Raw genomic sequence first — 23,990 nt, 5'->3', positions numbered from 1 at the left:
AGTGCAGAGTGCAGAGTAGTGGGTGCAGAGTAGTGGGTGCAGAGTAGTGAGTGCAGAGTGCAAAGTAGTGAGTGCAGAGTAGTGAGTGCAGAGTAGTGAGTGCAGAGTAGTGAGTGCAGAGTAGTGAGTGCAGAGTAGTGAGTGCAGAGTGCAGAGTAGTGAGTGCAGAGTAGTGAGTGCAGAGTAGTGAGTGCAGAGTGCAGAGTAGTGAGTGCAGGGTGCAGAGTAGTGAGTGCAGAGTAGTGAGTGCAGAGTGCAGAGTAGTGAGTGCAGAGTAGTGAGTGCAGAGTGCAGAGTAGTGAGTGCAGAGTGCAGAGTAGTGAGTGCAGAGTGCAGAGTAGTGAGTGCAGAGTAGTGAGTGCAGAGTAGTGAGTGCAGAGTAGTGAGTGCAGAGTAGTGAGTGCAGAGTAGTGAGTGCAGAGTAGTGAGTGCAGGGTGCAGAGTAGTGAGTGCAGAGTAGTGAGTGCAGAGTGCAGAGTAGTGAGTGCAGAGTGCAGAGTAGTGAGTGCAGAGTGCAGAGTAGTGAGTGCAGAGTGCAGAGTAGTGAGTGCAGAGTAGTGAGTGCAGAGTGCAGAGTAGTGAGTGCAGAGTGCAGAGTAGTGAGTGCAGAGTGCAGAGTAGTGAGTGCAGAGTGCAAAGTAGTGAGTGCAAAGAAGTGAGTGCAGAGTAGTGAGTGCAGAGTAGTGAGTGCAGAGTAGTGAGTGCAGGGTGCAGAGTAGTGAGCGCAGAGTAGTGAGTGCAGAGTGCAGAGTAGTGAGTGCAGAGTGCAGAGTAGTGAGTGCAGAGTGCAGAGTGCAAAGTAGTGAGTGCAGAGTGCAAAGTAGTGAGTGCAGAGTAGTGAGTGCAGAGTAGTGAGTGCAAAGTAGTGAGTGCAGAGTGCAAAGTAGTGAGTGCAGAGTAGTGAGTGCAGAGTAGTGAGTGCAGAGTAGTGAGTGCAGAGTAGTGAGTGCAGAGTAGTGAGTGCAGAGTAGTGAGTGCAGAGTAGTGAGTGCAGGGTGCAGAGTAGTGAGTGCAGAGTAGTGAGTGCAGAGTGCAGAGTAGTGAGTGCAGAGTGCAGAGTAGTGAGTGCAGAGTGCAGAGTAGTGAGTGCAGAGTGCAGAGTAGTGAGTGCAGAGTGCAGAGTAGTGAGTGCAGAGTGCAGAGTAGTGAGTGCAGAGTAGTGAGTGCAGAGTAGTGAGTGCAGAGTAGTGAGTGCAGAGTAGTGAGTGCAGAGTAGTGAGTGCAGAGTAGTGAGTGCAGAGTAGTGAGTGCAGAGTAGTGAGTGCAGAGTAGTGAGTGCAGAGTAGTGAGTGCAAAGTAGTGAGTGCAAAGTAGTGAGTGCAGAGTAGTGAGTGCAGAGTGCAGAGTAGTGGGTGCAGAGTAGTGAGTGCAGAGTAGTGAGTGCAGAGTGCAGAGTAGTGAGTGCAGAGTGCAGAGTAGTGAGTGCAGAGTGCAGAGTAGTGAGTGCAGAGTGCAGAGTAGTGAGTGCAGAGTGCAGAGTAGTGAGTGCAGAGTGCAGAGTAGTGAGTGCAGAGTGCAGAGTAGTGAGTGCAGAGTGCAGAGTAGTGAGTGCAGAGTGCAGAGTAGTGAGTGCAGAGTGCAGAGTAGTGAGTGCAGAGTGCAGAGTAGTGAGTGCAGAGTAGTGAGTGCAGAGTAGTGAGTGCAGAGTAGTGAGTGCAGAGTAGTGAGTGCAGAGTAGTGAGTGCAGAGTAGTGAGTGCAGAGTAGTGAGTGCAGAGTAGTGAGTGCAGAGTAGTGAGTGCAGAGTAGTGAGTGCAGAGTAGTGAGTGCAGAGTAGTGAGTGCAGAGTAGTGAGTGCAGAGTAGTGAGTGCAGAGTAGTGAGTGCAGAGTAGTGAGTGCAGAGTAGTGAGTGCAGAGTAGTGAGTGCAGAGTAGTGAGTGCCGAGTAGTGAGTGCAGAGTAGTGAGTGCAGAGTAGTGAGTGCAGAGTAGTGAGTGCAGAGTAGTGAGTGCAGAGTAGTGAGTGCAGAGTAGTGAGTGCAGAGTAGTGAGTGCAGAGTAGTGAGTGCAGAGTAGTGAGTGCAGAGTAGTGAGTGCAGAGTAGTGAGTGCAGAGTAGTGAGTGCAAAGTGCAGAGTAGTGAGTGCAGAGTAGTGAGTGCAGAGTAGTGAGTGCAGAGTAGTGAGTGCAGAGTAGTGAGTGCAGAGTAGTGAGTGCAGAGTAGTGAGTGCAGAGTAGTGAGTGCAGAGTAGTGAGTGCAGAGTAGTGAGTGCAGAGTAGTGAGTGCAGAGTAGTGAGTGCAGAGTGCAGAGTAGTGAGTGCAGAGTGCGGAGTAGTGAGTGCAGAGTGCGGAGTGCAGAGTAGTGAGTGCAGAGTGCAGAGTAGTGAGTGCAGAGTAGTGAGTGCAGAGTAGTGAGTGCAGAGTAGTGAGTGCAGAGTAGTGAGTGCAGAGTAGTGAGTGCAGAGTAGTGAGTGCAGAGTAGTGAGTGCAGAGTAGTGAGTGCAGAGTGCGGAGTAGTGAGTGCAGAGTGCGGAGTAGTGAGTGCAGAGTGCGGAGTAGTGAGTGCAGAGTGCAGAGTGCAGAGTAGTGAGTGCAGAGTAGTGAGTAGTGAGTGCAGAGTGCAGAGTAGTGAGTGCAGAGTGCAGAGTAGTGAGTGCAGAGTGCAGAGTAGTGAGTGCAGAGTGCAGAGTGCAGAGTAGTGAGTGCAGAGTGCAGAGTGCAGAGTAGTGAGTGCAGAGTGCAGAGTGCAGAGTGCAAAGTAGTGAGTGCAAAGTAGTGAGTGCAAAGTAGTGAGTGCAGAGTAGTGAGTGCAGAGTAGTGAGTGCAGAGTGCAGAGTAGTGAGTGCAGAGTAGTGAGTGCAGAGTGCAGAGTAGTGAGTGCAGAGTAGTGAGTGCAGAGTGCGGAGTAGTGAGTGCAGAGTGCAGAGTGCAGAGTAGTGAGTGCAGAGTGCAGAGTGCAGAGTAGTGAGTGCAGAGTGCAGAGTAGTGAGTGCAGAGTGCAGAGTAGTGAGTGCAGAGTGCAGAGTAGTGAGTGCAGAGTGCAGAGTAGTGAGTGCAGAGTGCAGAGTAGTGAGTGCAGAGTGCAGAGTAGTGAGTGCAGAGTGCAGAGTGCAGAGTGCAAAGTAGTGAGTGCAAAGTAGTGAGTGCAAAGTAGTGAGTGCAGAGTAGTGAGTGCAGAGTAGTGAGTTCAGAGTAGTGAGTTCAGAGTAGTGAGTTCAGAGTAGTGAGTGCAGAGTAGTGAGTGCAGAGTAGTGAGTGCAGAGTAGTGATTGCAGGGTGCAGAGCAGTGAGTGCAGAGTAGTGAGTGCAGAGTGCAGAATAGTGAGTGCAGAGTGCAGAATAGTGAGTGCAGAGTAGTGAGTGCAGAGTAGTGAGTGCAGAGTAGTGAGTGCAGAGTAGTGAGTGCAGAGTGCAGAATAGTGAGTGCAGAGTGCAGAATAGTGAGTGCAGAGTGCAGAATAGTGAGTGCAGAGTAGTGAGTGCAGAGTAGTGAGTGCAGAGTAGTGAGTGCAGAGTAGTGAGTGCAGAGTAGTGAGTGCAGAGTAGTGAGTGCAGAGTAGTGAGTGCAGAGTAGTGAGTGCAGAGTAGAGAGTGCAGAGTAGAGAGTGCAGAGTAGAGAGTGCAGAGTAGAGAGTGCAGAGTAGAGAGTGCAGAGTAGAGAGTGCAGAGTAGAGAGTGCAGAGTGCAGAGTAGTGAGTGCAGAGTGCAGAGTAGTGAGTGCAGAGTGCAGAGTAGTGAGTGCAGAGTAGTGAGTGCAGAGTAGTGAATGCAGAGTAGTGAGTGCAGAGTAGTGAGTGCAGAGTAGTGAGTGCAGAGTGCAGAGTAGTGAGTGCAGAGTGCAGAGTAGTGAGTGCAGAGTAGTGAGTGCAGAGTAGTGAGTGCAGAGTAGTGAGTGCAGAGTAGTGAGTGCAGAGTAGTGAGTGCAGAGTGCAGAGTAGAGTGCAGAGTGCAGAGTAGTGAGTGCAGAGTGCAGAGTAGTGAGTGCAGAGTAGTGAGTGCAGAGTAGTGAGTGCAGAGTAGTGAGTGCAGAGTAGTGAGTGCAGAGTAGTGAGTGCAGAGTAGTGAGTGCAGAGTAGTGAGTGCAGAGTAGTGAGTGCAGAGTAGTGAGTGCAGAGTAGTGAGTGCAGAGTAGTGAGTGCAGAGTAGTGAGTGCAGAGTAGTGAGTGCAGAGTAGTGAGTGCAGAGTAGTGAGTGCAGAGTAGTGAGTGCAGAGTGCAAAGTAGTGAGTGCAGAGTGCAAATTTGGGCCCACAGGAAAAACAAGAACAAAGGGTTTCTGAGGGTGGCTTGCTTTTGGAGTATTACTAGTAGGGAAATGGATGTTTATCTACAGAAATGGATGCAGATTAGTGAGTGCAGAGTGCAGAGTAGTGAGTGCAGAGTGCAGAGTAGTGAGTGCAGAGTGCAGAGTAGTGAGTGCAGAGTAGTGAGTGCAGAGTAGTGAGTGCAGAGTAGTGAGTGCAGAGTAGTGAGTGCAGAGTAGTGAGTGCAGAGTAGTGAGTGCAGAGTAGTGAGTGCAGAGTAGTGAGTGCAGAGTAGTGAGTGCAGAGTAGTGAGTGCAGAGTGCAAAGTAGTGAGTGCAGAGTGCAAAGTAGTGAGTGCAGAGTGCAAAGTAGTGAGTGCAGAGTAGTGAGTGCAGAGTAGTGAGTGCAGAGTAGTGAGTGCAGAGTAGTGAGTGCAGTGTAGTGAGTGCAGTGTAGTGAGTGCAGAGTAGTGAGTGCAGAGTAGTGAGTGCAGAGTGCAGAGTAGTGAGTGCAGAGTAGTGAGTGCAGAGTAGTGAGTGCAGAGTAGTGAGTGCAGAGTAGTGAGTGCAGAGTAGTGAGTGCAGAGTAGTGAGTGCAGAGTAGTGAGTGCAGAGTAGTGAGTGCAGAGTAGTGAGTGAGTGCAGAGTAGTGAGTGCAGAGTAGTGAGTGCAGAGTGCAGAGTAGTGAGTGCAGAGTAGTGAGTGCAGAGTAGTGGGTGCAGAGTAGTGAGTGCAGAGTAGTGAGTGCAGAGTAGTGAGTGCAGAGTAGTGAGTGCAGAGTAGTGAGTGCAGAGTAGTGAGTGCAGAGTAGTGAGTGCAGAGTAGTGAGTGCAGAGTAGTGAGTGCAGAGTAGTGAGTGCAGAGTAGTGAGTGCAGAGTAGTGAGTGCAGAGTAGTGAGTGCAGAGTAGTGAGTGCAGAGTAGTGAGTGCAGAGTAGTGAGTGCAGAGTAGTGAGTGCAGAGTAGTGAGTGCAGAGTAGTGAGTGCAGAGTAGTGAGTGCAGATTAGTGAGTGCAGAGTAGTGAGTGCAGAGTAGTGAGTGCAGAGTAGTGAGTGCAGAGAGTGCAGAGTAGTGAGTGCAGAGTGCAAAGTAGTGAGTGCAGAGTAGTGAGTGCAAAGTAGTGAGTGCAGAGTAGTGAGTGCAGAGTAGTGAGTGCAGAGTAGTGAGTGCAGAGAGTGCAGAGTAGTGAGTGCAGAGTGCAAAGTAGTGAGTGCAGAGTAGTGAGTGCAGAGTAGTGAGTGCAGAGTAGTGAGTGCAGAGTGCAGAGTAGTGAGTGCAGAGTGCAGAGTAGTGAGTGCAGAGTGCAGAGTAGTGAGTGCAGAGTAGTGAGTGCAGAGTAGTGAGTGCAGAGTAGTGAGTGCAGAGTAGTGAGTGCAGAGTAGTGAGTGCAGAGCAGAGTAGTGAATGCAGAGTAGTGAATGCAGAGTAGTGAATGCAGAGTAGTGAGTGCAGAGTAGTGAGTGCAGAGTAGTGAGTGCAGAGTAGTGAGTGCAGAGTAGTGAGTGCAGAGTAGTGAGTGCAGAGTAGTGAGTGCAGAGTGCAGAGTAGTGAGTGCAGAGTGCAGAGTAGTGAGTGCAGAGTAGTGAGTGCAGAGTAGTGAGTGCAGAGAGTGCAGAGTAGTGAGTGCAGAGAGTGCAGAGTAGTGAGTGCAGAGTGCAGAGTAGTGAGTGCAGAGTGCAGAGTAGTGAGTGCAGAGTAGTGAGTGCAGAGAGTGCAGAGTAGTGAGTGCAGAGTAGTGAGTGCAGAGTAGTGAGTGCAGAGTAGTGAGTGCAGAGTAGTGAGTGCAGAGTAGTGAGTGCAGAGTAGTGAGTGCAGAGTAGTGAGTGCAGAGTAGTGAGTGCAGAGTAGTGAGTGCAGGGTGCAGAGTAGTGAGTGCAGAGTAGTGAGTGCAGAGTAGTGAGTGCAGAGTAGTGAGTGCAGAGTAGTGAGTGCAGAGTGCAGAGTAGTGAGTGCCGAGTGCAAAGTAGTGAGTGCAGAGTGCAAAGTAGTGAGTGCAGAGTGCAAAGTAGTGAGTGCAGAGTGCAAAGTAGTGAGTGCAGAGTGCAAAGTAGTGAGTGCAGAGTGCAAAGTAGTGAGTGCAGAGTGCAAAGTAGTGAGTGCAGAGTGCAAAGTAGTGAGTGCAGAGTGCAGAGTAGTGAGTGCAGAGTGCAGAGTAGTGAGTGCAGAGTAGTGAGTGCAGAGTAGTGAGTGCAGAGTAGTGAGTGCAGAGTAGTGAGTGCAGAGTAGTGAGTGCAGAGTGCAGATTAGTGGGTGCAGAGTAGTGGGTGCAGAGTAGTGAGTGCAGAGTGCAAAGTAGTGAGTGCAGAGTAGTGAGTGCAGAGTAGTGAGTGCAGAGTAGTGAGTGCAGAGTGCAGAGTAGTGAGTGCAGAGTAGTGAGTGCAGAGTAGTGAGTGCAGAGTAGTGAGTGCAGAGTGCAGAGTAGTGAGTGCAGGGTGCAGAGTAGTGAGTGCAGAGTGCAGAGTGCAGAGTAGTGAGTGCAGGGTGCAGAGTAGTGAGTGCAGAGTAGTGAGTGCAGAGTAGTGAGTGCAGAGTAGTGAGTGCAGAGTAGTGAGTGCAGAGTGCAGAGTAGTGAGTGCAGAGTGCAGAGTAGTGAGTGCAGAGTGCAGAGTAGTGAGTGCAGAGTAGTGAGTGCAGAGTAGTGAGTGCAGAGTAGTGAGTGCAGAGTAGTGAGTGCAGAGTAGTGAGTGCAGAGTAGTGAGTGCAGAGTAGTGAGTGCAGGGTGCAGAGTAGTGAGTGCAGAGTAGTGAGTGCAGAGTGCAGAGTAGTGAGTGCAGAGTGCAGAGTAGTGAGTGCAGAGTAGTGAGTGCAGAGTGCAGAGTAGTGAGTGCAGAGTGCAGAGTAGTGAGTGCAGAGTGCAGAGTAGTGAGTGCAGAGTGCAGAGTAGTGAGTGCAGAGTGCAGAGTAGTGAGTGCAGAGTAGTGAGTGCAGAGTGCAGAGTAGTGAGTGCAGAGTGCAGAGTAGTGAGTGCAGAGTGCAAAGTAGTGAGTGCAAAGTAGTGAGTGCAGAGTAGTGAGTGCAGAGTAGTGAGTGCAGAGTAGTGAGTGCAGAGTAGTGAGTGCAGAGTAGTGAGTGCAGGGTGCAGAGTAGTGAGCGCAGAGTAGTGAGTGCAGAGTGCAGAGTAGTGAGTGCAGAGTGCAGAGTAGTGAGTGCAGAGTGCAGAGTAGTGAGTGCAGAGTGCAGAGTAGTGAGTGCAGAGTGCAGAGTAGTGAGTGCAGAGTGCAGAGTAGTGAGTGCAGAGTGCAGAGTGCAAAGTAGTGAGTGCAGAGTGCAAAGTAGTGAGTGCAGAGTAGTGAGTGCAGAGTAGTGAGTGCAGAGTAGTGAGTGCAGAGTAGTGAGTGCAGAGTAGTGAGTGCAGAGTAGTGAGTGCAGAGTAGTGAGTGCAGAGTAGTGAGTGCAGAGTAGTGAGTGCAGGGTGCAGAGTAGTGAGTGCAGAGTGCAGAGTAGTGAGTGCAGAGTGCAGAGTAGTGAGTGCAGAGTGCAGAGTAGTGAGTGCAGAGTGCAGAGTAGTGAGTGCAGAGTGCAGAGTAGTGAGTGCAGAGTGCAGAGTAGTGAGTGCAGAGTGCAGAGTAGTGAGTGCAGAGTAGTGAGTGCAGAGTAGTGAGTGCAGAGTAGTGAGTGCAGAGTAGTGAGTGCAGAGTAGTGAGTGCAGAGTAGTGAGTGCAGAGTAGTGAGTGCAGAGTAGTGAGTGCAGAGTAGTGAGTGCAAAGTAGTGAGTGCAAAGTAGTGAGTGCAGAGTAGTGAGTGCAGAGTGCAGAGTAGTGGGTGCAGAGTAGTGAGTGCAGAGTAGTGAGTGCAGAGTAGTGAGTGCAGAGTGCAGAGTAGTGAGTGCAGAGTGCAGAGTAGTGAGTGCAGAGTGCAGAGTAGTGAGTGCAGAGTGCAGAGTAGTGAGTGCAGAGTGCAGAGTAGTGAGTGCAGAGTGCAGAGTAGTGAGTGCAGAGTGCAGAGTAGTGAGTGCAGAGTGCAGAGTAGTGAGTGCAGAGTAGTGAGTGCAGAGTAGTGAGTGCAGAGTAGTGAGTGCAGAGTAGTGAGTGCAGAGTAGTGAGTGCAGAGTAGTGAGTGCAGAGTAGTGAGTGCAGAGTAGTGAGTGCAGAGTAGTGAGTGCAGAGTAGTGAGTGCAGAGTAGTGAGTGCAGAGTAGTGAGTGCAGAGTAGTGAGTGCAGAGTAGTGAGTGCAGAGTAGTGAGTGCCGAGTAGTGAGTGCCGAGTAGTGAGTGCAGAGTAGTGAGTGCAGAGTAGTGAGTGCAGAGTAGTGAGTGCAGAGTAGTGAGTGCAGAGTAGTGAGTGCAGAGTAGTGAGTGCAGAGTAGTGAGTGCAGAGTAGTGAGTGCAGAGTAGTGAGTGCAGAGTAGTGAGTGCAGAGTAGTGAGTGCAAAGTGCAGAGTAGTGAGTGCAGAGTAGTGAGTGCAGAGTAGTGAGTGCAGAGTAGTGAGTGCAGAGTAGTGAGTGCAGAGTAGTGAGTGCAGAGTAGTGAGTGCAGAGTAGTGAGTGCAGAGTAGTGAGTGCAGAGTAGTGAGTGCAGAGTAGTGAGTGCAGAGTAGTGAGTGCAGAGTAGTGAGTGCAGAGTAGTGAGTGCAGAGTAGTGAGTGCAGAGTAGTGAGTGCAGAGTAGTGAGTGCAGAGTAGTGAGTGCAGAGTGCAGAGTAGTGAGTGCAGAGTGCGGAGTAGTGAGTGCAGAGTGCGGAGTGCAGAGTAGTGAGTGCAGAGTGCAGAGTAGTGAGTGCAGAGTAGTGAGTGCAGAGTAGTGAGTGCAGAGTAGTGAGTGCAGAGTAGTGAGTGCAGAGTAGTGAGTGCAGAGTGCGGAGTAGTGAGTGCAGAGTGCGGAGTAGTGAGTGCAGAGTGCAGAGTAGTGAGTGCAGAGTGCAGAGTGCAGAGTGCAGAGTGCAGAGTAGTGAGTGCAGAGTAGTGAGTGCAGAGTAGTGAGTGCAGAGTAGTGAGTGCAGAGTGCAGAGTAGTGAGTGCAGAGTAGTGAGTGCAGAGTGCAGAGTAGTGAGTGCAGAGTAGTGAGTGCAGAGTGCGGAGTAGTGAGTGCAGAGTGCAGAGTGCAGAGTAGTGAGTGCAGAGTGCAGAGTGCAGAGTAGTGAGTGCAGAGTGCAGAGTAGTGAGTGCAGAGTGCAGAGTAGTGAGTGCAGAGTGCAGAGTAGTGAGTGCAGAGTGCAGAGTAGTGAGTGCAGAGTGCAGAGTAGTGAGTGCAGAGTGCAGAGTGCAGAGTGCAGAGTAGTGAGTGCAGAGTGCAGAGTGCAGAGTGCAGAGTGCAAAGTAGTGAGTGCAAAGTAGTGAGTGCAAAGTAGTGAGTGCAAAGTAGTGAGTGCAGAGTAGTGAGTGCAGAGTAGTGAGTTCAGAGTAGTGAGTGCAGAGTAGTGAGTGCAGAGTAGTGAGTGCAGAGTAGTGATTGCAGGGTGCAGAGCAGTGAGTGCAGAGTAGTGAGTGCAGAGTGCGGAATAGTGAGTGCAGAGTGCAGAATAGTGAGTGCAGAGTAGTGAGTGCAGAGTAGTGAGTGCAGAGTAGTGAGTGCAGAGTAGTGAGTGCAGAATAGTGAGTGCAGAGTGCAGAATAGTGAGTGCAGAGTGCAGAGTAGTGAGTGCAGAGTAGTGAGTGCAGAGTAGTGAGTGCAGAGTAGTGAGTGCAGAGTAGTGAGTGCAGAGTAGTGAGTGCAGAGTAGTGAGTGCAGAGTAGCAGAGTAGTGAGTGCAGAGTAGTGAGTGCAGAGTAGTGAGTGCAGAGTAGAGAGTGCAGAGTAGAGAGTGCAGAGTAGAGAGTGCAGAGTAGAGAGTGCAGAGTAGAGAGTGCAGAGTAGAGAGTGCAGAGTAGAGAGTGCAGAGTAGAGAGTGCAGAGTAGAGAGTGCAGAGTAGAGAGTGCAGAGTAGAGAGTGCAGAGTAGTGAGTGCAGAGTAGTGAGTGCAGAGTAGTGAGTGCAGAGTAGTGAGTGCAGAGTAGTGAGTGCAGAGTAGCAGAGTAGTGAGTGCAGAGTAGTGAGTGCAGAGTAGTGAGTGCAGAGTAGAGAGTGCAGAGTAGAGAGTGCAGAGTAGAGAGTGCAGAGTAGAGAGTGCAGAGTAGAGAGTGCAGAGTAGAGAGTGCAGAGTAGAGAGTGCAGAGTAGAGAGTGCAGAGTAGAGAGTGCAGAGTGCAGAGTAGTGAGTGCAGAGTGCAGAGTAGTGAGTGCAGAGTGCAGAGTAGTGAGTGCAGAGTAGTGAGTGCAGAGTAGTGAATGCAGAGTAGTGAGTGCAGAGTAGTGAGTGCAGAGTAGTGAGTGCAGAGTGCAGAGTAGTGAGTGCAGAGTGCAGAGTAGTGAGTGCAGAGTGCAGAGTAGTGAGTGCAGAGTGCAGAGTAGTGAGTGCAGAGTGCAGAGTAGTGAGTGCAGAGTGCAGAGTAGTGAGTGCAGAGTGCAGAGTAGTGAGTGCAGAGTGCAGAGTAGTGAGTGCAGAGTGCAGAGTAGTGAGTGCAGAGTAGTGAGTGCAGAGTGCAGAGTGCAGAGTAGAGAGTGCAGAGTAGAGAGTGCAGAGTAGAGAGTGCAGAGTAGAGAGTGCAGAGTAGAGAGTGCAGAGTAGAGAGTGCAGAGTAGAGAGTGCAGAGTAGAGAGTGCAGAGTAGAGAGTGCAGAGTAGAGAGTGCAGAGTAGAGAGTGCAGAGTAGAGAGTGCAGAGTAGAGAGTGCAGAGTGCAGAGTAGTGAGTGCAGAGTGCAGAGTAGTGAGTGCAGAGTAGTGAGTGCAGAGTAGTGAGTGCAGAGTAGTGAGTGCAGAGTAGTGAGTGCAGAGTAGTGAGTGCAGAGTAGTGAGTGCAGAGTAGTGAGTGCAGAGTAGTGAGTGCAGAGTAGTGAGTGCAGAGTAGTGAGTGCAGAGTAGTGAGTGCAGAGTAGTGAGTGCAGAGTAGTGAGTGCAGAGTAGTGAGTGCAGAGTAGTGAGTGCAGAGTAGTGAGTGCAGAGTGCAGAGTGCAGAGTAGAGAGTGCAGAGTAGAGAGTGCAGAGTAGAGAGTGCAGAGTAGAGAGTGCAGAGTAGAGAGTGCAGAGTAGAGAGTGCAGAGTAGAGAGTGCAGAGTAGAGAGTGCAGAGTAGAGAGTGCAGAGTAGAGAGTGCAGAGTAGAGAGTGCAGAGTAGAGAGTGCAGAGTAGAGAGTGCAGAGTGCAGAGTAGTGAGTGCAGAGTGCAGAGTAGTGAGTGCAGAGTAGTGAGTGCAGAGTGCAGAGTAGTGAGTGCAGAGTGCAGAGTAGTGAGTGCAGAGTAGTGAGTGCAGAGTAGTGAATGCAGAGTAGTGAGTGCAGAGTAGTGAGTGCAGAGTAGTGAGTGCAGAGTAGTGAGTGCAGAGTGCAGAGTAGTGAGTGCAGAGTGCAGAGTAGTGAGTGCAGAGTAGTGAGTGCAGAGTGCAGAGTAGTGAGTGCAGAGTGCAGAGTAGTGAGTGCAGAGTGCAGAGTAGTGAGTGCAGAGTGCAGAGTAGTGAGTGCAGAGTGCAGAGTAGTGAGTGCAGAGTAGTGAGTGCAGAGTAGTGAGTGCAGAGTAGTGAGTGCAGAGTAGTGAATGCAGAGTGCAGAGTAGTGAGTGCAGAGTGCAGAGTAGTGAGTGCAGAGTAGTGAGTGCAGAGTGCAGAGTAGTGAGTGCAGAGTGCAGAGTAGTGAGTGCAGAGTGCAGAGTAGTGAGTGCAGAGTGCAGAGTAGTGAGTGCAGAGTGCAGAGTAGTGAGTGCAGAGTGCAGAGTAGTGAGTGCAGAGTGCAGAGTGCAGAGTGCAGAGTAGAGAGTGCAGAGTAGAGAGTGCAGAGTAGAGAGTGCAGAGTAGAGAGTGCAGAGTAGAGAGTGCAGAGTAGAGATTGCAGAGTGCAGAGTAGTGAGTGCAGAGTGCAGAGTAGTGAGTGCAGAGTGCAGAGTAGTGAGTGCAGAGTAGTGAGTGCAGAGTAGTGAGTGCAGAGTAGTGAGTGCAGAGTAGTGAGTGCAGAGTAGTGAGTGCAGAGTAGTGAGTGCAGAGTAGTGAGTGCAGAGTGCAGAGTAGTGAGTGCAGAGTGCAGAGTAGTGAGTGCAGAGTAGTGAGTGCAGAGTGCAGAGTAGTGAGTGCAGAGTGCAGAGTAGTGAGTGCAGAGTGCAGAGTAGTGAGTGCAGAGTGCAGAGTAGTGAGTGCAGAGTGCAGAGTAGTGAGTGCAGAGTGCAGAGTAGTGAGTGCAGAGTGCAGAGTAGTGAGTGCAGAGTGCAGAGTAGTGAGTGCAGAGTGCAGAGTAGTGAGTGCAGAGTGCAGAGTAGTGAGTGCAGAGTGTAGTGAGTGCAGAGTAGTGAGTGCAGAGTGCAGAGTAGTGAGTGCAGAGTGCAGAGTAGTGAGTGCAGAGTGCAGAGTAGTGAGTGCAGAGTGCAGAGTAGTGAGTGCAGAGTGCAGAGTAGTGAGTGCAGAGTGCAGAGTAGTGAGTGCAGAGTGCAGAGTAGTGAGTGCAGAGTGCAGAGTAGTGAGTGCAGAGTGCAGAGTAGTGAGTGCAGAGTGCAGAGTAGTGAGTGCAGAGTGCAGAGTAGTGAGTGCAGAGTGCAGAGTAGTGAGTGCAGAGTAGTGAGTGCAGAGTAGTGAGTGCAGAGTAGTGAGTGCAGAGTAGTGAGTGCAGAGTAGTGAGTGCAGAGTAGTGAGTGCAGAGTAGTGAGTGCAGAGTAGTGAGTGCAGAGTAGTGAGTGCAGAGTAGTGAGTGCAGAGTAGTGAGTGCAGAGTAGTGAGTGCAGAGTAGTGAGTGCAGAGTAGTGAGTGCAAAGTAGTGAGTGCAAAGTAGTGAGTGCAAAGTGAAGAGTAGTGAGTAGTGAGTGCAGAGTAGTGAGTGCAAAGTAGTGAGTGCAAAGTGAAGAGTAGTGAGTAGTGAGTGCAGAGTAGTGAGTGCAAAGTAGTGAGTGCAAAGTGAAGAGTAGTGAGTAGTGAGTGCAGAGTAGTGAATGCAAAGTAGTGAGTGCAAAGTGAAGAGTAGTGAGTAGTGAGTGAAGAGTAGTGAGTGCAAAGTAGTGAGTGCAAAGTAGTGAGTGCAGAGTAGTGAGTGCAAAGTAGTGAGTGCAGAGTGCAGAGTAGTGAGTGCAGAGTGCAGAGTAGTGAGTGCAGAATGCAGAGTTGTGAGCGCAGAGTTGTGAGCGCAGAGTTGTGAGCGCAGAGTTGTGAGCGCAGAGTTGTGAGCGCAGAGTTGTGAGCGCAGAGTTGTGAGCGCAGAGTTGTGAGCGCAGAGTTGTGAGCGCAGAATGCAGAGTTGTGAGCGCAGAGTTGTGAGCTCAGAATGCAGAGTTGCGAGCGCAGAGTTGTGAGCTCAGAATGCAGAGTTGCGAGCGCAGAGTTGTGAGCTCAGAATGCAGAGTTGCGAGCGCAGAGTTGTGAGCGCAGAATGCAGAGTTGCGAGCGCAGAGTTGTGAGCGCAGAATGCAGAGTTGCGAGCGCAGAGTTGTGAGCGCAGAATGCAGAGTTGCGAGCGCAGAGTTGTGAGCGCAGAATGCAGAGTTGCGAGCGCAGAGGAGTGAGCGCAGAATGCAGAGTTGTGAGCGCAGAGTTGTGAGCGCAGAGTTGTGAGCGCAGAGTTGTGAGCGCAGAGTTGTGAGCACAGAGTTGTGAGCACAGCGCAGAGTTGTGAGCACAGAGTTGTGAGCGCAGAGTGCAGAGTTGCGAGCGCAGAGTTGTGAGCGCAGAATGCAGAGTTGCGAGCGCAGAGTTGTGAGCGCAGAATGCAGAGTTGCGAGCGCAGAGTTGTGAGCGCAGAATGCAGAGTTGCGAGCGCAGAGGAGTGAGCGCAGAATGCAGAGTTGCGAGCGCAGAGGAGTGAGCGCAGAATGCAGAGTTGCGAGCGCAGAGGAGTGAGCGCAGAATGCAGAGTGAGTGTGCAGAGCAGTAAGTGCAGGTGCAGAGCGGTGTGTGCTGTTGAGTGCAGAGCGCTGTGTGCTGTTGAGTGCAGAGCGCTGTGTGCTGTTGAGTGCAGAGCGCTGTGTATTGGCAATGTAAATGACAATGTCATTTGTTTATGATTTAAAGAAAAAAAAAGAAATGTCATGAGCAATGCCAATAGCTCTTCCTTTAATGATGCCGAGACCATTGCATTGTAAATGCTTGTTTTAAAGAAGCAACTACAATTATAGTGTAAAGCCCTTCACCAGCTGAAATCAGCACTCTCTCATAAATAGAGGCCGCCCAAATTAGGTACAAGTGCTTTCTGTAACAGGTTTCAGTACCTTAAGCTTTTAACAGAGAACCCATTTGCCCCAACATGTCCCCTTTTCATCAAACCACCATCTTCGGAAGGTGTAAGACATCTATATTACAGAGGAGGAGGTAGGTTAGGCATGATAGGTAGGTAAACTCTGATAACTAAATCACTCATGATCTATCAGATGTCTTTTTATCATTTTAAATGGTAAATATTGAATCAAATAATAAACATACAAGTACTAATATAGTAGGAAGTTATATTATGCTAGGTATGGCATCTAAGTAGGTATTTTAGATAAGTCTAATAGGGGTAGCAGTCACTTTTTGTAGGTTAAGAATGGTAGGTAGCTAGGTTAGGCAGGCTAACTGTGTGAGGTTAGGTAAAGTAATTAATTATGGTAGGCCTTAAAACGTTTGGTACGGGAGATCGGCGTGGTAGAACGATAGGTATGTTAGCTTATGCACGAAGATACAATAGGCTAGTTAAAGTAGGTATTGAAGGTAAGAACAGTAGGCAGATTTTGTAGGTATAATATATAAAGGGCGTGATCTAGAGTTCAGCGGACAGGTTACTTCAAAACAAACAAGTCGGATGCCATTGGATATAATGTACTTGCAATACTGCGGACGGGATATTCATCACGTTAGTGACGGAGTAACCCGTTTGCCAAACTCTAAATCAGGCCCTTAGAATTATAAAGTTAGATATGGTAGGTATAGTTGGTTTCATAGAATAGGTGGACATGATGGGTATGATAGGTAGGTGGGTGGGTTACAGATAGTACCACAGGACTGAATTACGTTGTCAAATATTTGAACATTTTCACTATTAAGTCATTTATCAAACTTCTCACAAGTCACAGTATTGGCAACGAAAAGCACGAACACTAACACCTAAATCACATTTTTTTTGTTTATACATTAGTGGAACACATGCATGTGGGTGTTTTACCTTAATTACAATGATTATTGTAACAATGATGTTAAAGTGACCTTTTGCTGAACAGATTGAATTAGCGGAGTTAGACTGAACCCTCAAATAAGAGTTTTCAAATCAGGACAGAAATTGAAGTTTTCGTGTGTCTTGAGTAGTGAACTTCGGGGAAACGCAGCAACTATTGCATAGTGGATATTTCTCAGAAGATGACAATATTTTCACTGCTCCTTAAGAAAGCCTGTCTGCCTGAACAGTTTTACTTTGTGAAGAATGATTCTGTAAATCCAAGGCTCTGGTGACAGCAAACTCAAACAAACGAGCATAAATGCCAATAGTGAATGGGACTGTAACCATTTTATTACAGGCTTAGACATCCAAAGATCAAAAGCCATAAATCATCAATTATAATGTCGTGCAAAAATAAATGCAAAATACAAACCAGATCTCAATTTAAAGCTACAAATTAGATTGCATCAGTGGTTTGATTCCCATCCCCAAAATCTACATCACATGGAAACAAGCACTCGAATGCGGCAGTGCTGCCATCCTCAAAATGACAATGCCTAGGTACACAGCAGTTCTAAGCAATGGAAAACCATGAAAAACACATGACAGCCAAAGGCTGAAGAAAGCCATAAAGTAAGACTTCGCTCTATTCATATTTATTACTCTTTTTGATGTGTTGATGACAAGTGTTCTGATGGGAGACACCTAAAGCGGTCTAAACTAAAAAGGAGGTTGAGATGAGCAGAACAAGAGTCATCCTTGCATTACAAAGTGTGCACTTGTGGGGTGTTTAGTGCAGAGTCTAAAATTTGTGATTTTTAACGCAAACTAACTTACTTTGGGCAACAATGTTATTAAGGCGATGCATTGAAGTGCCTACAGGCAAGGCAACATAATCAATTGTTGGGGTGATTCATTTTCTTTTAAGTTGTATTAGCCGAGTATGGAAATTCCTTCGCCAAGAAGTCACTACTCTCTATAACAAGATCTATTAAAATGTTAAAATAGGATGGGACAATTCAACAGACTGAGGCATATCACTTGCATTTAATTGCATAATAAGCTGAATGATTGCTGTGCATAACACAATTTGAACCTCATTTGCTTGAACTGGAGTTGCCAGCGTATTTCACAAGATTGGCAAAGGTGCAACATTAAAAGCTAGAACGAAACTTGGCATTTCTGGCCTGCAGATCACCATTGCAGCCGTATTGTACATCAAAAAACACATTACAGGAGATAAGGAAGCACATGGACATAATCAAAACAAATCAATGACATCAGTGATGTCACTGATTTGATCAATAAGTGCAACCAGTTTCAACAAGATAATGGGAAACATGAACATAAACAAGCACTGGCAAAGCCAATACATCTGATATTGGTGTTCAGCCCTTTGGTTTTGTCAATGCATGTCTTGTTTTGATATGGTTTTTGTAAAACTTTGAGGAATATGCCAGGCCCTCACCATTATAACGAACACTAGCAAAAAAACTAAATATATTTGGTTCTCAAAAAGCACACATTGCAACAGTACATTCACTCAATGGAACTACTTTTTGTGCTGATATGCTCCTTGTGAAAGAGTGCAAACCAGTTGATGGGTAGATACAATTTTAAGAAAACAAAATGTCTTGGTGAACTCCAGAACTTCTTTAGGGGCCCAATTCTCAAAGCAAGTCACAAACTTGCACTCACAGGGTAGGTCATTGCATTAATGCAGAATTATGGCTTTCATGAATTCACAAGCATTTACAGAAATAGATCAGGAAATCGTACTGCTAGAAATAATTTGTGAACTTCTTTTAAGCACAAGGAAATATGGAAGTGTAGAACTGGCTCATGCAAAAATCAGTTGAGGTTTTACAAGTTTTCTTTCTCTCCAACCACTTTTTCCACCAACCCTGGAAGAAATTTTGCTTCTTCCCTTATCCAGAGTAAATTTCCAATCATTCTCAGTATGAGACGAGAGCTGACAAAAACACCTAAAACATGCAATTTAGTAAGTTTGCGAAGACTCAAAAGGGCATTCCAACCCTGGAACAATTGCTCAATGCTACCTCCAGCCCCAGTATGTAGATCTGCAGAAAGGTGGCAGAATAGCTAACCTGGAATTCAAACCCTACTACAATACGAGTCCTGGTATAATCAGAAAGGCCAATATCAGAGCTTTTATAGAATGGGTTTGCTGCCATAATTTGTCGCTGCACTACGTGGCACCAAAGGGACAAGTGGATTTTTTTACAGGACAAGTAGATCTATGAAGCAACCTGTCCCATGGACAAGTAGATACTTTATTAAATTGCACACCCTTGTTGGCCTCACAATCTTGTTATACCTTTTGTCTTTTTAGTTAAGATAGTGATGTGGTACAGTGGGAAATCTTTTAACCATGACACTAGAAGACTTGCCATTCATTCTGGCTTTACCACTTTCCTAAATATGCTGGTTGTGAACTCTGTATTAAAAAAGTCTGTGTATGTTCCACAAAACAGTGACATTTCTTTGGCGAGGATAGTCCCTGAATTCCACCATCGGACCCTCTCGCCCCGGCGGTGATTTCGTAACTTTAACAGGATTAGAAAAGATATGACGCGATAAACGCTGGCCGCATCATAGCGCTTTTATTTTATTTTTTAACTTTAAGGCATGTTGCAAAGCACACATTGTTGTAATCTCAGGGTGCAGGGCACGCAGTTTATGCACCGCAGTGTAGTGTGTGGTAGAAGTGGTACCCATATCCAATGATTGGGCTGCTGTGGCTCGGCTACCCAAGAAAGAGGCTGTAACATTTTGAGTCAGAAGGAGAAGAACATGGAGTTCTACACAAGGAGCCTGACCATTGCAGGTAACTAGTCCCAATTTTGGCTTGTGTGCAGGGGGGGAAGCAAGGGACATTTCATTAATCCTACATCCCACCATCTATTCTAAAACTTTTTTCTGTATAAGACAGGCCCTGACCCTTGCCAGTTCTGTTGAAAGAATGCCTGGAAATCAGCAAAAATGCCCCAAGATGGATTAGAAAAAAGGCCAGCAAGGGATTTTGTTTAATTGCTAATTGATCAGCAATATTAGGACTTGTTAAACAATCAAGGATCCTAAAACTGTAGTAGTTAATCTGTTGCTGTAATTACTTGTTGATTTGGGATAAACAGTCATATGAGATCAGTATCTACAATGTTACCACACTAACATAGTAAATAACTTTAATTCTGATATAAAAATGAATACACATAACCTTGTACAAAGTTATGTGTATTTATTCATTTTTATATCAGAATTAAAATTACCTTTTTGATATCATTTCAGTCCATTGCACTATTTTTATTACTAATGTTTATATTATATGTTTTTCTTAAATAGCCAGCCTCTTGTACTGTAAGTCTGCCTGGGTTGATACCCTTACATAAAAAAGTATATGTTTTGGGGTACTGAGGTATATGTTTTGGGGTGATTGGGTATTTTAAGGGTTCAGATATAGTTTTGGGTTATGTGGTACAGGGGTATTTTTAGGGTTCAGGGCTAGGTTTGGGTTATGGGGTACAGGGGTATTTTTAGGGTTCAGGGCTAGGTTTTGGTTATGGGGTTCAGGGGTATTTTTAGGGTTCAGGGCTAGGTTTGGGTTATGGGGTACAGGGGTATTTTTAAAATTATATATATATATATATATATATATATATATATATATATATTTACAAATTCATTTAAAAAATGAATAAATAAAATGTAAATATTTATTAATTAATTTTTTTATTATTATTATATACTTACCTATACTTACGTTGTAATGGCATGCGTTGTAATAGCATCTGCTATGTAATGTCATGCGTTGTAAAGGCATTCGTTGTAAAGGATCCTGCGTTTTAAAAATTGCGTTGTAATGGTATGCGTTGTTAAAGTATGCGTTGTAACGTCATACATCCACATCAATACAGTAATAATTAAATCCTTCACAATGTCATTAAAACACTGAAAACAATGAATATCGCCTTGTGTTATCTAAAGCTGATGTGACCTTTTAAGTCACCTTTTGGCACCAAATAAAATAAGGTACTGGTTTGCAGTTCCACATATGTAGGATGATAGCAAGTACACCACAGCTACAATTGGACAGCAGTGCACAGGTACACACGGAGGAGCTTTAAAAAAAAGGCCAGTGACAGAATAGGCAAGGAGACTCAAGTATTCCTTAACCACTTCGATGCTGATGAAGAGCTCAGCTCGACAGCCACGGGGGGCGTGTGCGGATGACGAGCTGAGCTCGTCATCTAACGCAGCTTTTCGAAAAAAGCCGCGTAGGGGAAAAATCACCGCAGCAGCGATGCGGTTAAGCCTGGGTTCTCCAAAGGCAGTCCTGGAGTGGCGAATCCATGCCAGATTGACAGCATATCCCCCTTTAGATAAATGTAGTTATGTTATAAATCTGGCATGGACCCGGCTCTCCAGAGCACCTTCAAATATAGGGGTGCAGCATGTCTCCCAAAAACTCTTATTTAATTTAATAGACCAAACTTTTGCTCCATGTATAGTAAAAAATCTAGTCCACATATAGAATACACATGACTCCTTACTTACCTCTTACGTTCACTAACAGCATGGTCATCAAACGGGGGTAGGCATTGTTTCTCCGTTCATATTTAAAAATTCACTTTTAAAAAATATATTACGAAAGCATGATGTGGGAACACAAGATCATATACAGACAGACAAATGCCATTGAAATGGCCACAAACTTTACCACTGACATGTAGTGTTGCTGACAAAACTGCATAGCATATAAATGATAGTGTGTGGGAATGGGGTTTCAGCTAATATTTATCATTTGCACATCACCACATAAGGTATTATGACTGGTTTGGATTCAAATAAAATGTTAGTTTACATATTACTTAAGAATAAGAAAATTGTCTTGCTCTCTCTCTCTCTCAGTAGTCTACTTTAGCGTGGTTTACATTTTGCTTCTGTGCACAGTATACACGAAGGGGCAATAGGTCAGCATATTGCCTCCAATGGCTATCATGTACTGGGAGTGTCAGTATTTTACTGGCTCATGTGTGGACTGGAATGTTGGGCCACTCCTCTACTGTTATATTATTCATATTGTTTTCAATTTGTGTTCAATGTAGTGTCTGCATATTGCAGAGATTTGAAAAAAATAAACAAGCACTGGCTATGCCAACAGGTATGGCTTTAAACGAATATTAAAGGGGAATATGACAAGTAAACAGCATGGGTTTAAATATTTGTGTTAAAGTAAAGAACTGAATAATGCTGGTGTAGGTTAAAAGGTCATGTGGTAAATGCAGTCAAGACAGACATACATTCTATTAATGAGTGCCTCCTCCCATCTGTGTGCTGCCAAAGATAGCCAACATAAATTATCTAGTGATCTGAGACACTTCAATAGCATTACAATGTCATATGCGTGCCCATAAAAACGCAACCTGGGGCAGATGGATAAATAAAATGGTCACCGTTGTTTGAAGAGCAAGTACTTTTTTGTGGCACACACTTCTGCCCAATCATGTACTGCTGACTTTCAACATGAGGGCGGAGCAAACGCCCCTCTCTAGCAATGCACACATAATTGTCTGGCGACCGTCACGCCAGACCATAACAAAAACGCGTGCTCGCAAAGGGTAGACTTGTTTGCTTTGCCACCTACCGCATAAAATCACTGTTGGTTCAAAGGCATGTTTTACCCTCTTATTGTCAGTTCTTCTCATATTGTGATAATGACACATCCATGGATCACCAAAACTCCCAACTGACGAACTTTTAAAAATCGGTCTGCAAACAGCGCGAGTTCAACAGTGAAAAAAATGCAGCCCCTGGAGCGCTCTCTGCAGCACACGTGCTCGGCCACTTCACCGGCTTCAACACTTCCTAACAGGAGTGGCGGGAAACCCAGCTTACCCCGTTTACCTCCCTTGCAAATCAGATCGGAATGCAACTAAGCAAATCACCGGATTATAAATCGAAAATATTGTGAACATTTTTGTCAGAAGGTATAAGTTAAAAGTTTCACCCCACTCACCAAGAACGCTTGCGCATATTAAAATGACAAATAATAAATACAAAAAGATTGGTAATGGGACCATAATATGCGTACAAGGTCGGGGCATTCATATACAACGATATGCACACTATGCTGCGGAAACCTCGCTTTAGTTGCAACTTTACGCACCCCTTTAAACTCATAGGTTTATGCCACGTTTCGAGTTGCAACCCATTTCTCGCGAACACAAAGAGTGTCCCTTCACCTCACCGTTGCGCAGCCAAAAGGGGGAAGCCAGCAGCTGAGCCCCTGCAAGGGGCTTGAGCTCACCTGGGCATTCTGGGGCATCTCCATATCCACAGCAGGGAGCAACACTGATTCAGAATATCGAAGCAACAACAGCGAACGAATGAAAGGAGCAGCAGATTACGAGCTACTGCAGTGAAAGACCGAACAGGAGCTGCTCAACTCATTTCCTAAGTGAAAAGGGGGGAGTACTAAAATATTGCATCTATTACTCTAGCAAAGTTAAACAGGGGTTCGTGCAGCGCGAGTTAAGAATAAAACACGTAGCACTCAAATTCGTAGCTTCAAATGAACACGTTTAAAGTACAAGATATCTCGCAAATACTGGAGAAAAAAATCGTTCACCCCCTCGAGGAATAATGGTCTAGTCCAAAAAGTTTTAGCGCGGGAGATAATGTTTGCTCTAACTGGGAAGCATGTTTAGATTTCCGTATCCTGGTGTGCTTGTATTGTTCACCGTGACCAACTTTTACGTGCCTCCCTCGTATACAGATTTCGGCTCTCCCTGACTCACTCAACTGTATCTCTGATTCGAAGGGGAGCCAAGTCGCCATGCCATCCAAAGAATGCATCCCTCGTTCCCTATGTTCAGTACTTGTGTTGCATTCTGGGACTTGTAGTTCTGGCTAACCAGGTTATGCAGTATGCAAGTGAAATCATGATGTGTGCCATCACAGTGCATGATGTCTTACAGTGCATGATACATCAACAAAGGAAGAGTGTCCGACAGTGTGGCGTAAAAATAGAGATAGCACGTAAAAATATATACAGCCAGCTGTAGTTGTTCAAAAAGCTGGCCTAGCTTTCAAGAAAAAATTCATGTTTTTTTCAAGAAACCCTCACTCACCCTAGTGGTGACATGCTTCATCATCGGGTCCACTGGGGAGATCGAGTACCTCCCCAGTGTGCTACGACGCCAGGAGACTGCGGAGCAGGTTTTGTGAGAGTGAAGAGTGAAAAACAAAGGGTGTGATTAAAAATGTCAGAGGTTGTCCCAAAAAAATCATTTATTTGCTGGTCAACTTGACATATTAAAATTAAGAACTATGTGCAGGGAAACTAACCAAACAAAATATAGGTGTTTCCCTGTTAGGGGAAGGTCAACATGTTTCTGCCCTTTAAGTGTTTGAATTTACAGGGCTTTCGTCAGGACCAGTAAGCGAATGTTGCCTCAACAGGTATAGGCACGCTAAGGCCTACCCTGCCGTAGGCGGTGAAAGTTAAAAAGTTGTTCTATGTGTAAAAATTGGTGCATGAGATACAAACCAAAAGGCTAGGGGATTTTCCTCTATTGCGAGGAGCCCAGAAGTTTGTATTCAATGTGAGCCACGCCCCATAGATTCAGGGGGGGGGTGGGAGCGACAATGGCACACCGCCCGCAACGCTCAGCACCCTCTCGGCACCTAGCTGAGATCCAGCGGGGGACAGCTAGGTGCCGAGAGGGTGCTGAGCGTTGCGGGCGGTGTGCCATTGTCGCTCCCACCCCCCCCCCTGAATCTATGGGGCGTGGCTCACATTGAATACAAACTTCTGGGCTCCTCGCAATAGAGGAAAATCCCCTAGCCTTTTGGTTTGTATCTCATGCACCAATTTTTACACATAGAACAACTTTTTAACTTTCACCGCCTACGGCAGGGTAGGCCTTAGCGTGCCTATACCTGTTGAGGCAACACTCGCTTACTGGTCCTGACGAAAGCCCTGTAAATTCAAACACTTAAAGGGCAGAAACATGTTGACCTTCCCCTAACAGGGAAACACCTATATTTTGTTTGGTTAGTTTCCCTGCACATAGTTCTTAATTTTAATATGTCAAGTTGACCAGCAAATAAATGATTTTTTTGGGACAACCTCTGACATTTTTAATCACACCCTTTGTTTTTCACTCTTCACTCTCACAAAACCTGCTCCGCAGTCTCCTGGCGTCGTAGCACACTGGGGAGGTACTCGATCTCCCCAGTGGACCCGATGATGAAGCATGTCACCACTAGGGTGAGTGAGGGTTTCTTGAAAAAAACATGAATTTTTTTCTTGAAAGCTAGGCCAGCTTTTTGAACAACTACAGCTGGCTGTATATATTTTTACGTGCTATCTCTATTTTTACGCCACACTGTCGGACACTCTTCCTTTGTTGATGTATCTACTAATTGGGGACTGAGAGTGCCCTTGAACCCTGTCTCTCCCTTTGTTGACTGTTACAGTGCATGATGTCACGACGCATGAAATTGCACGTGACATCACAGGAAGTGACCTCACTGGAAGAGACAACACAAGAAGTGACATCAGATATTAAGCCCTCACACATATGTTTATCGCTAGCGCGGTAGGAGTGCTGTCCTGAGGCGGAAGCCGGGACTGTTTTTACCTTTTTAAAAAACTGCTGCTAATTGTTGAAATACAGATTGCGTCTATTTTACATTGTCCCACTGTGTGTTTTAAACTTG

At 46.6% G+C, this 23,990-nt stretch overlaps 1 protein-coding gene across 2 annotated transcripts in view; it reads right to left on the bottom strand.

Annotated features, from left to right (window-relative positions):
- Positions 1-21,835, bottom strand: part of CDCA7L (cell division cycle associated 7 like) — a 154,531-nt gene extending 132,696 nt beyond the window's left edge. The window contains exon 1 of one of the 2 annotated variants that reach the window (XR_015300710.1): positions 21,574-21,685. Coding sequence is in view for 1 of the 2 variants with exons in the window: in XM_086941718.1 (XP_086797844.1) it covers positions 21,574-21,597 (24 nt within the window). In the remaining variant the exon portion in view is untranslated. Of the gene's footprint in view, positions 1-21,573 lie in introns of both variants that reach the window. The other variant, XM_086941718.1, reaches the window with a different exon arrangement.
- Between the last annotated feature and the right edge of the window lie 2,155 nt (positions 21,836-23,990).

The sequence above is a fragment of the Lissotriton vulgaris genome, chromosome 10 (assembly GCF_964263255.1).
Source record: "Lissotriton vulgaris chromosome 10, aLisVul1.2, whole genome shotgun sequence".
Taxonomy (NCBI): Eukaryota; Metazoa; Chordata; class Amphibia; order Caudata; family Salamandridae; genus Lissotriton; species Lissotriton vulgaris.
This window is presented reverse-complemented; position numbering and strand designations above follow the sequence as displayed.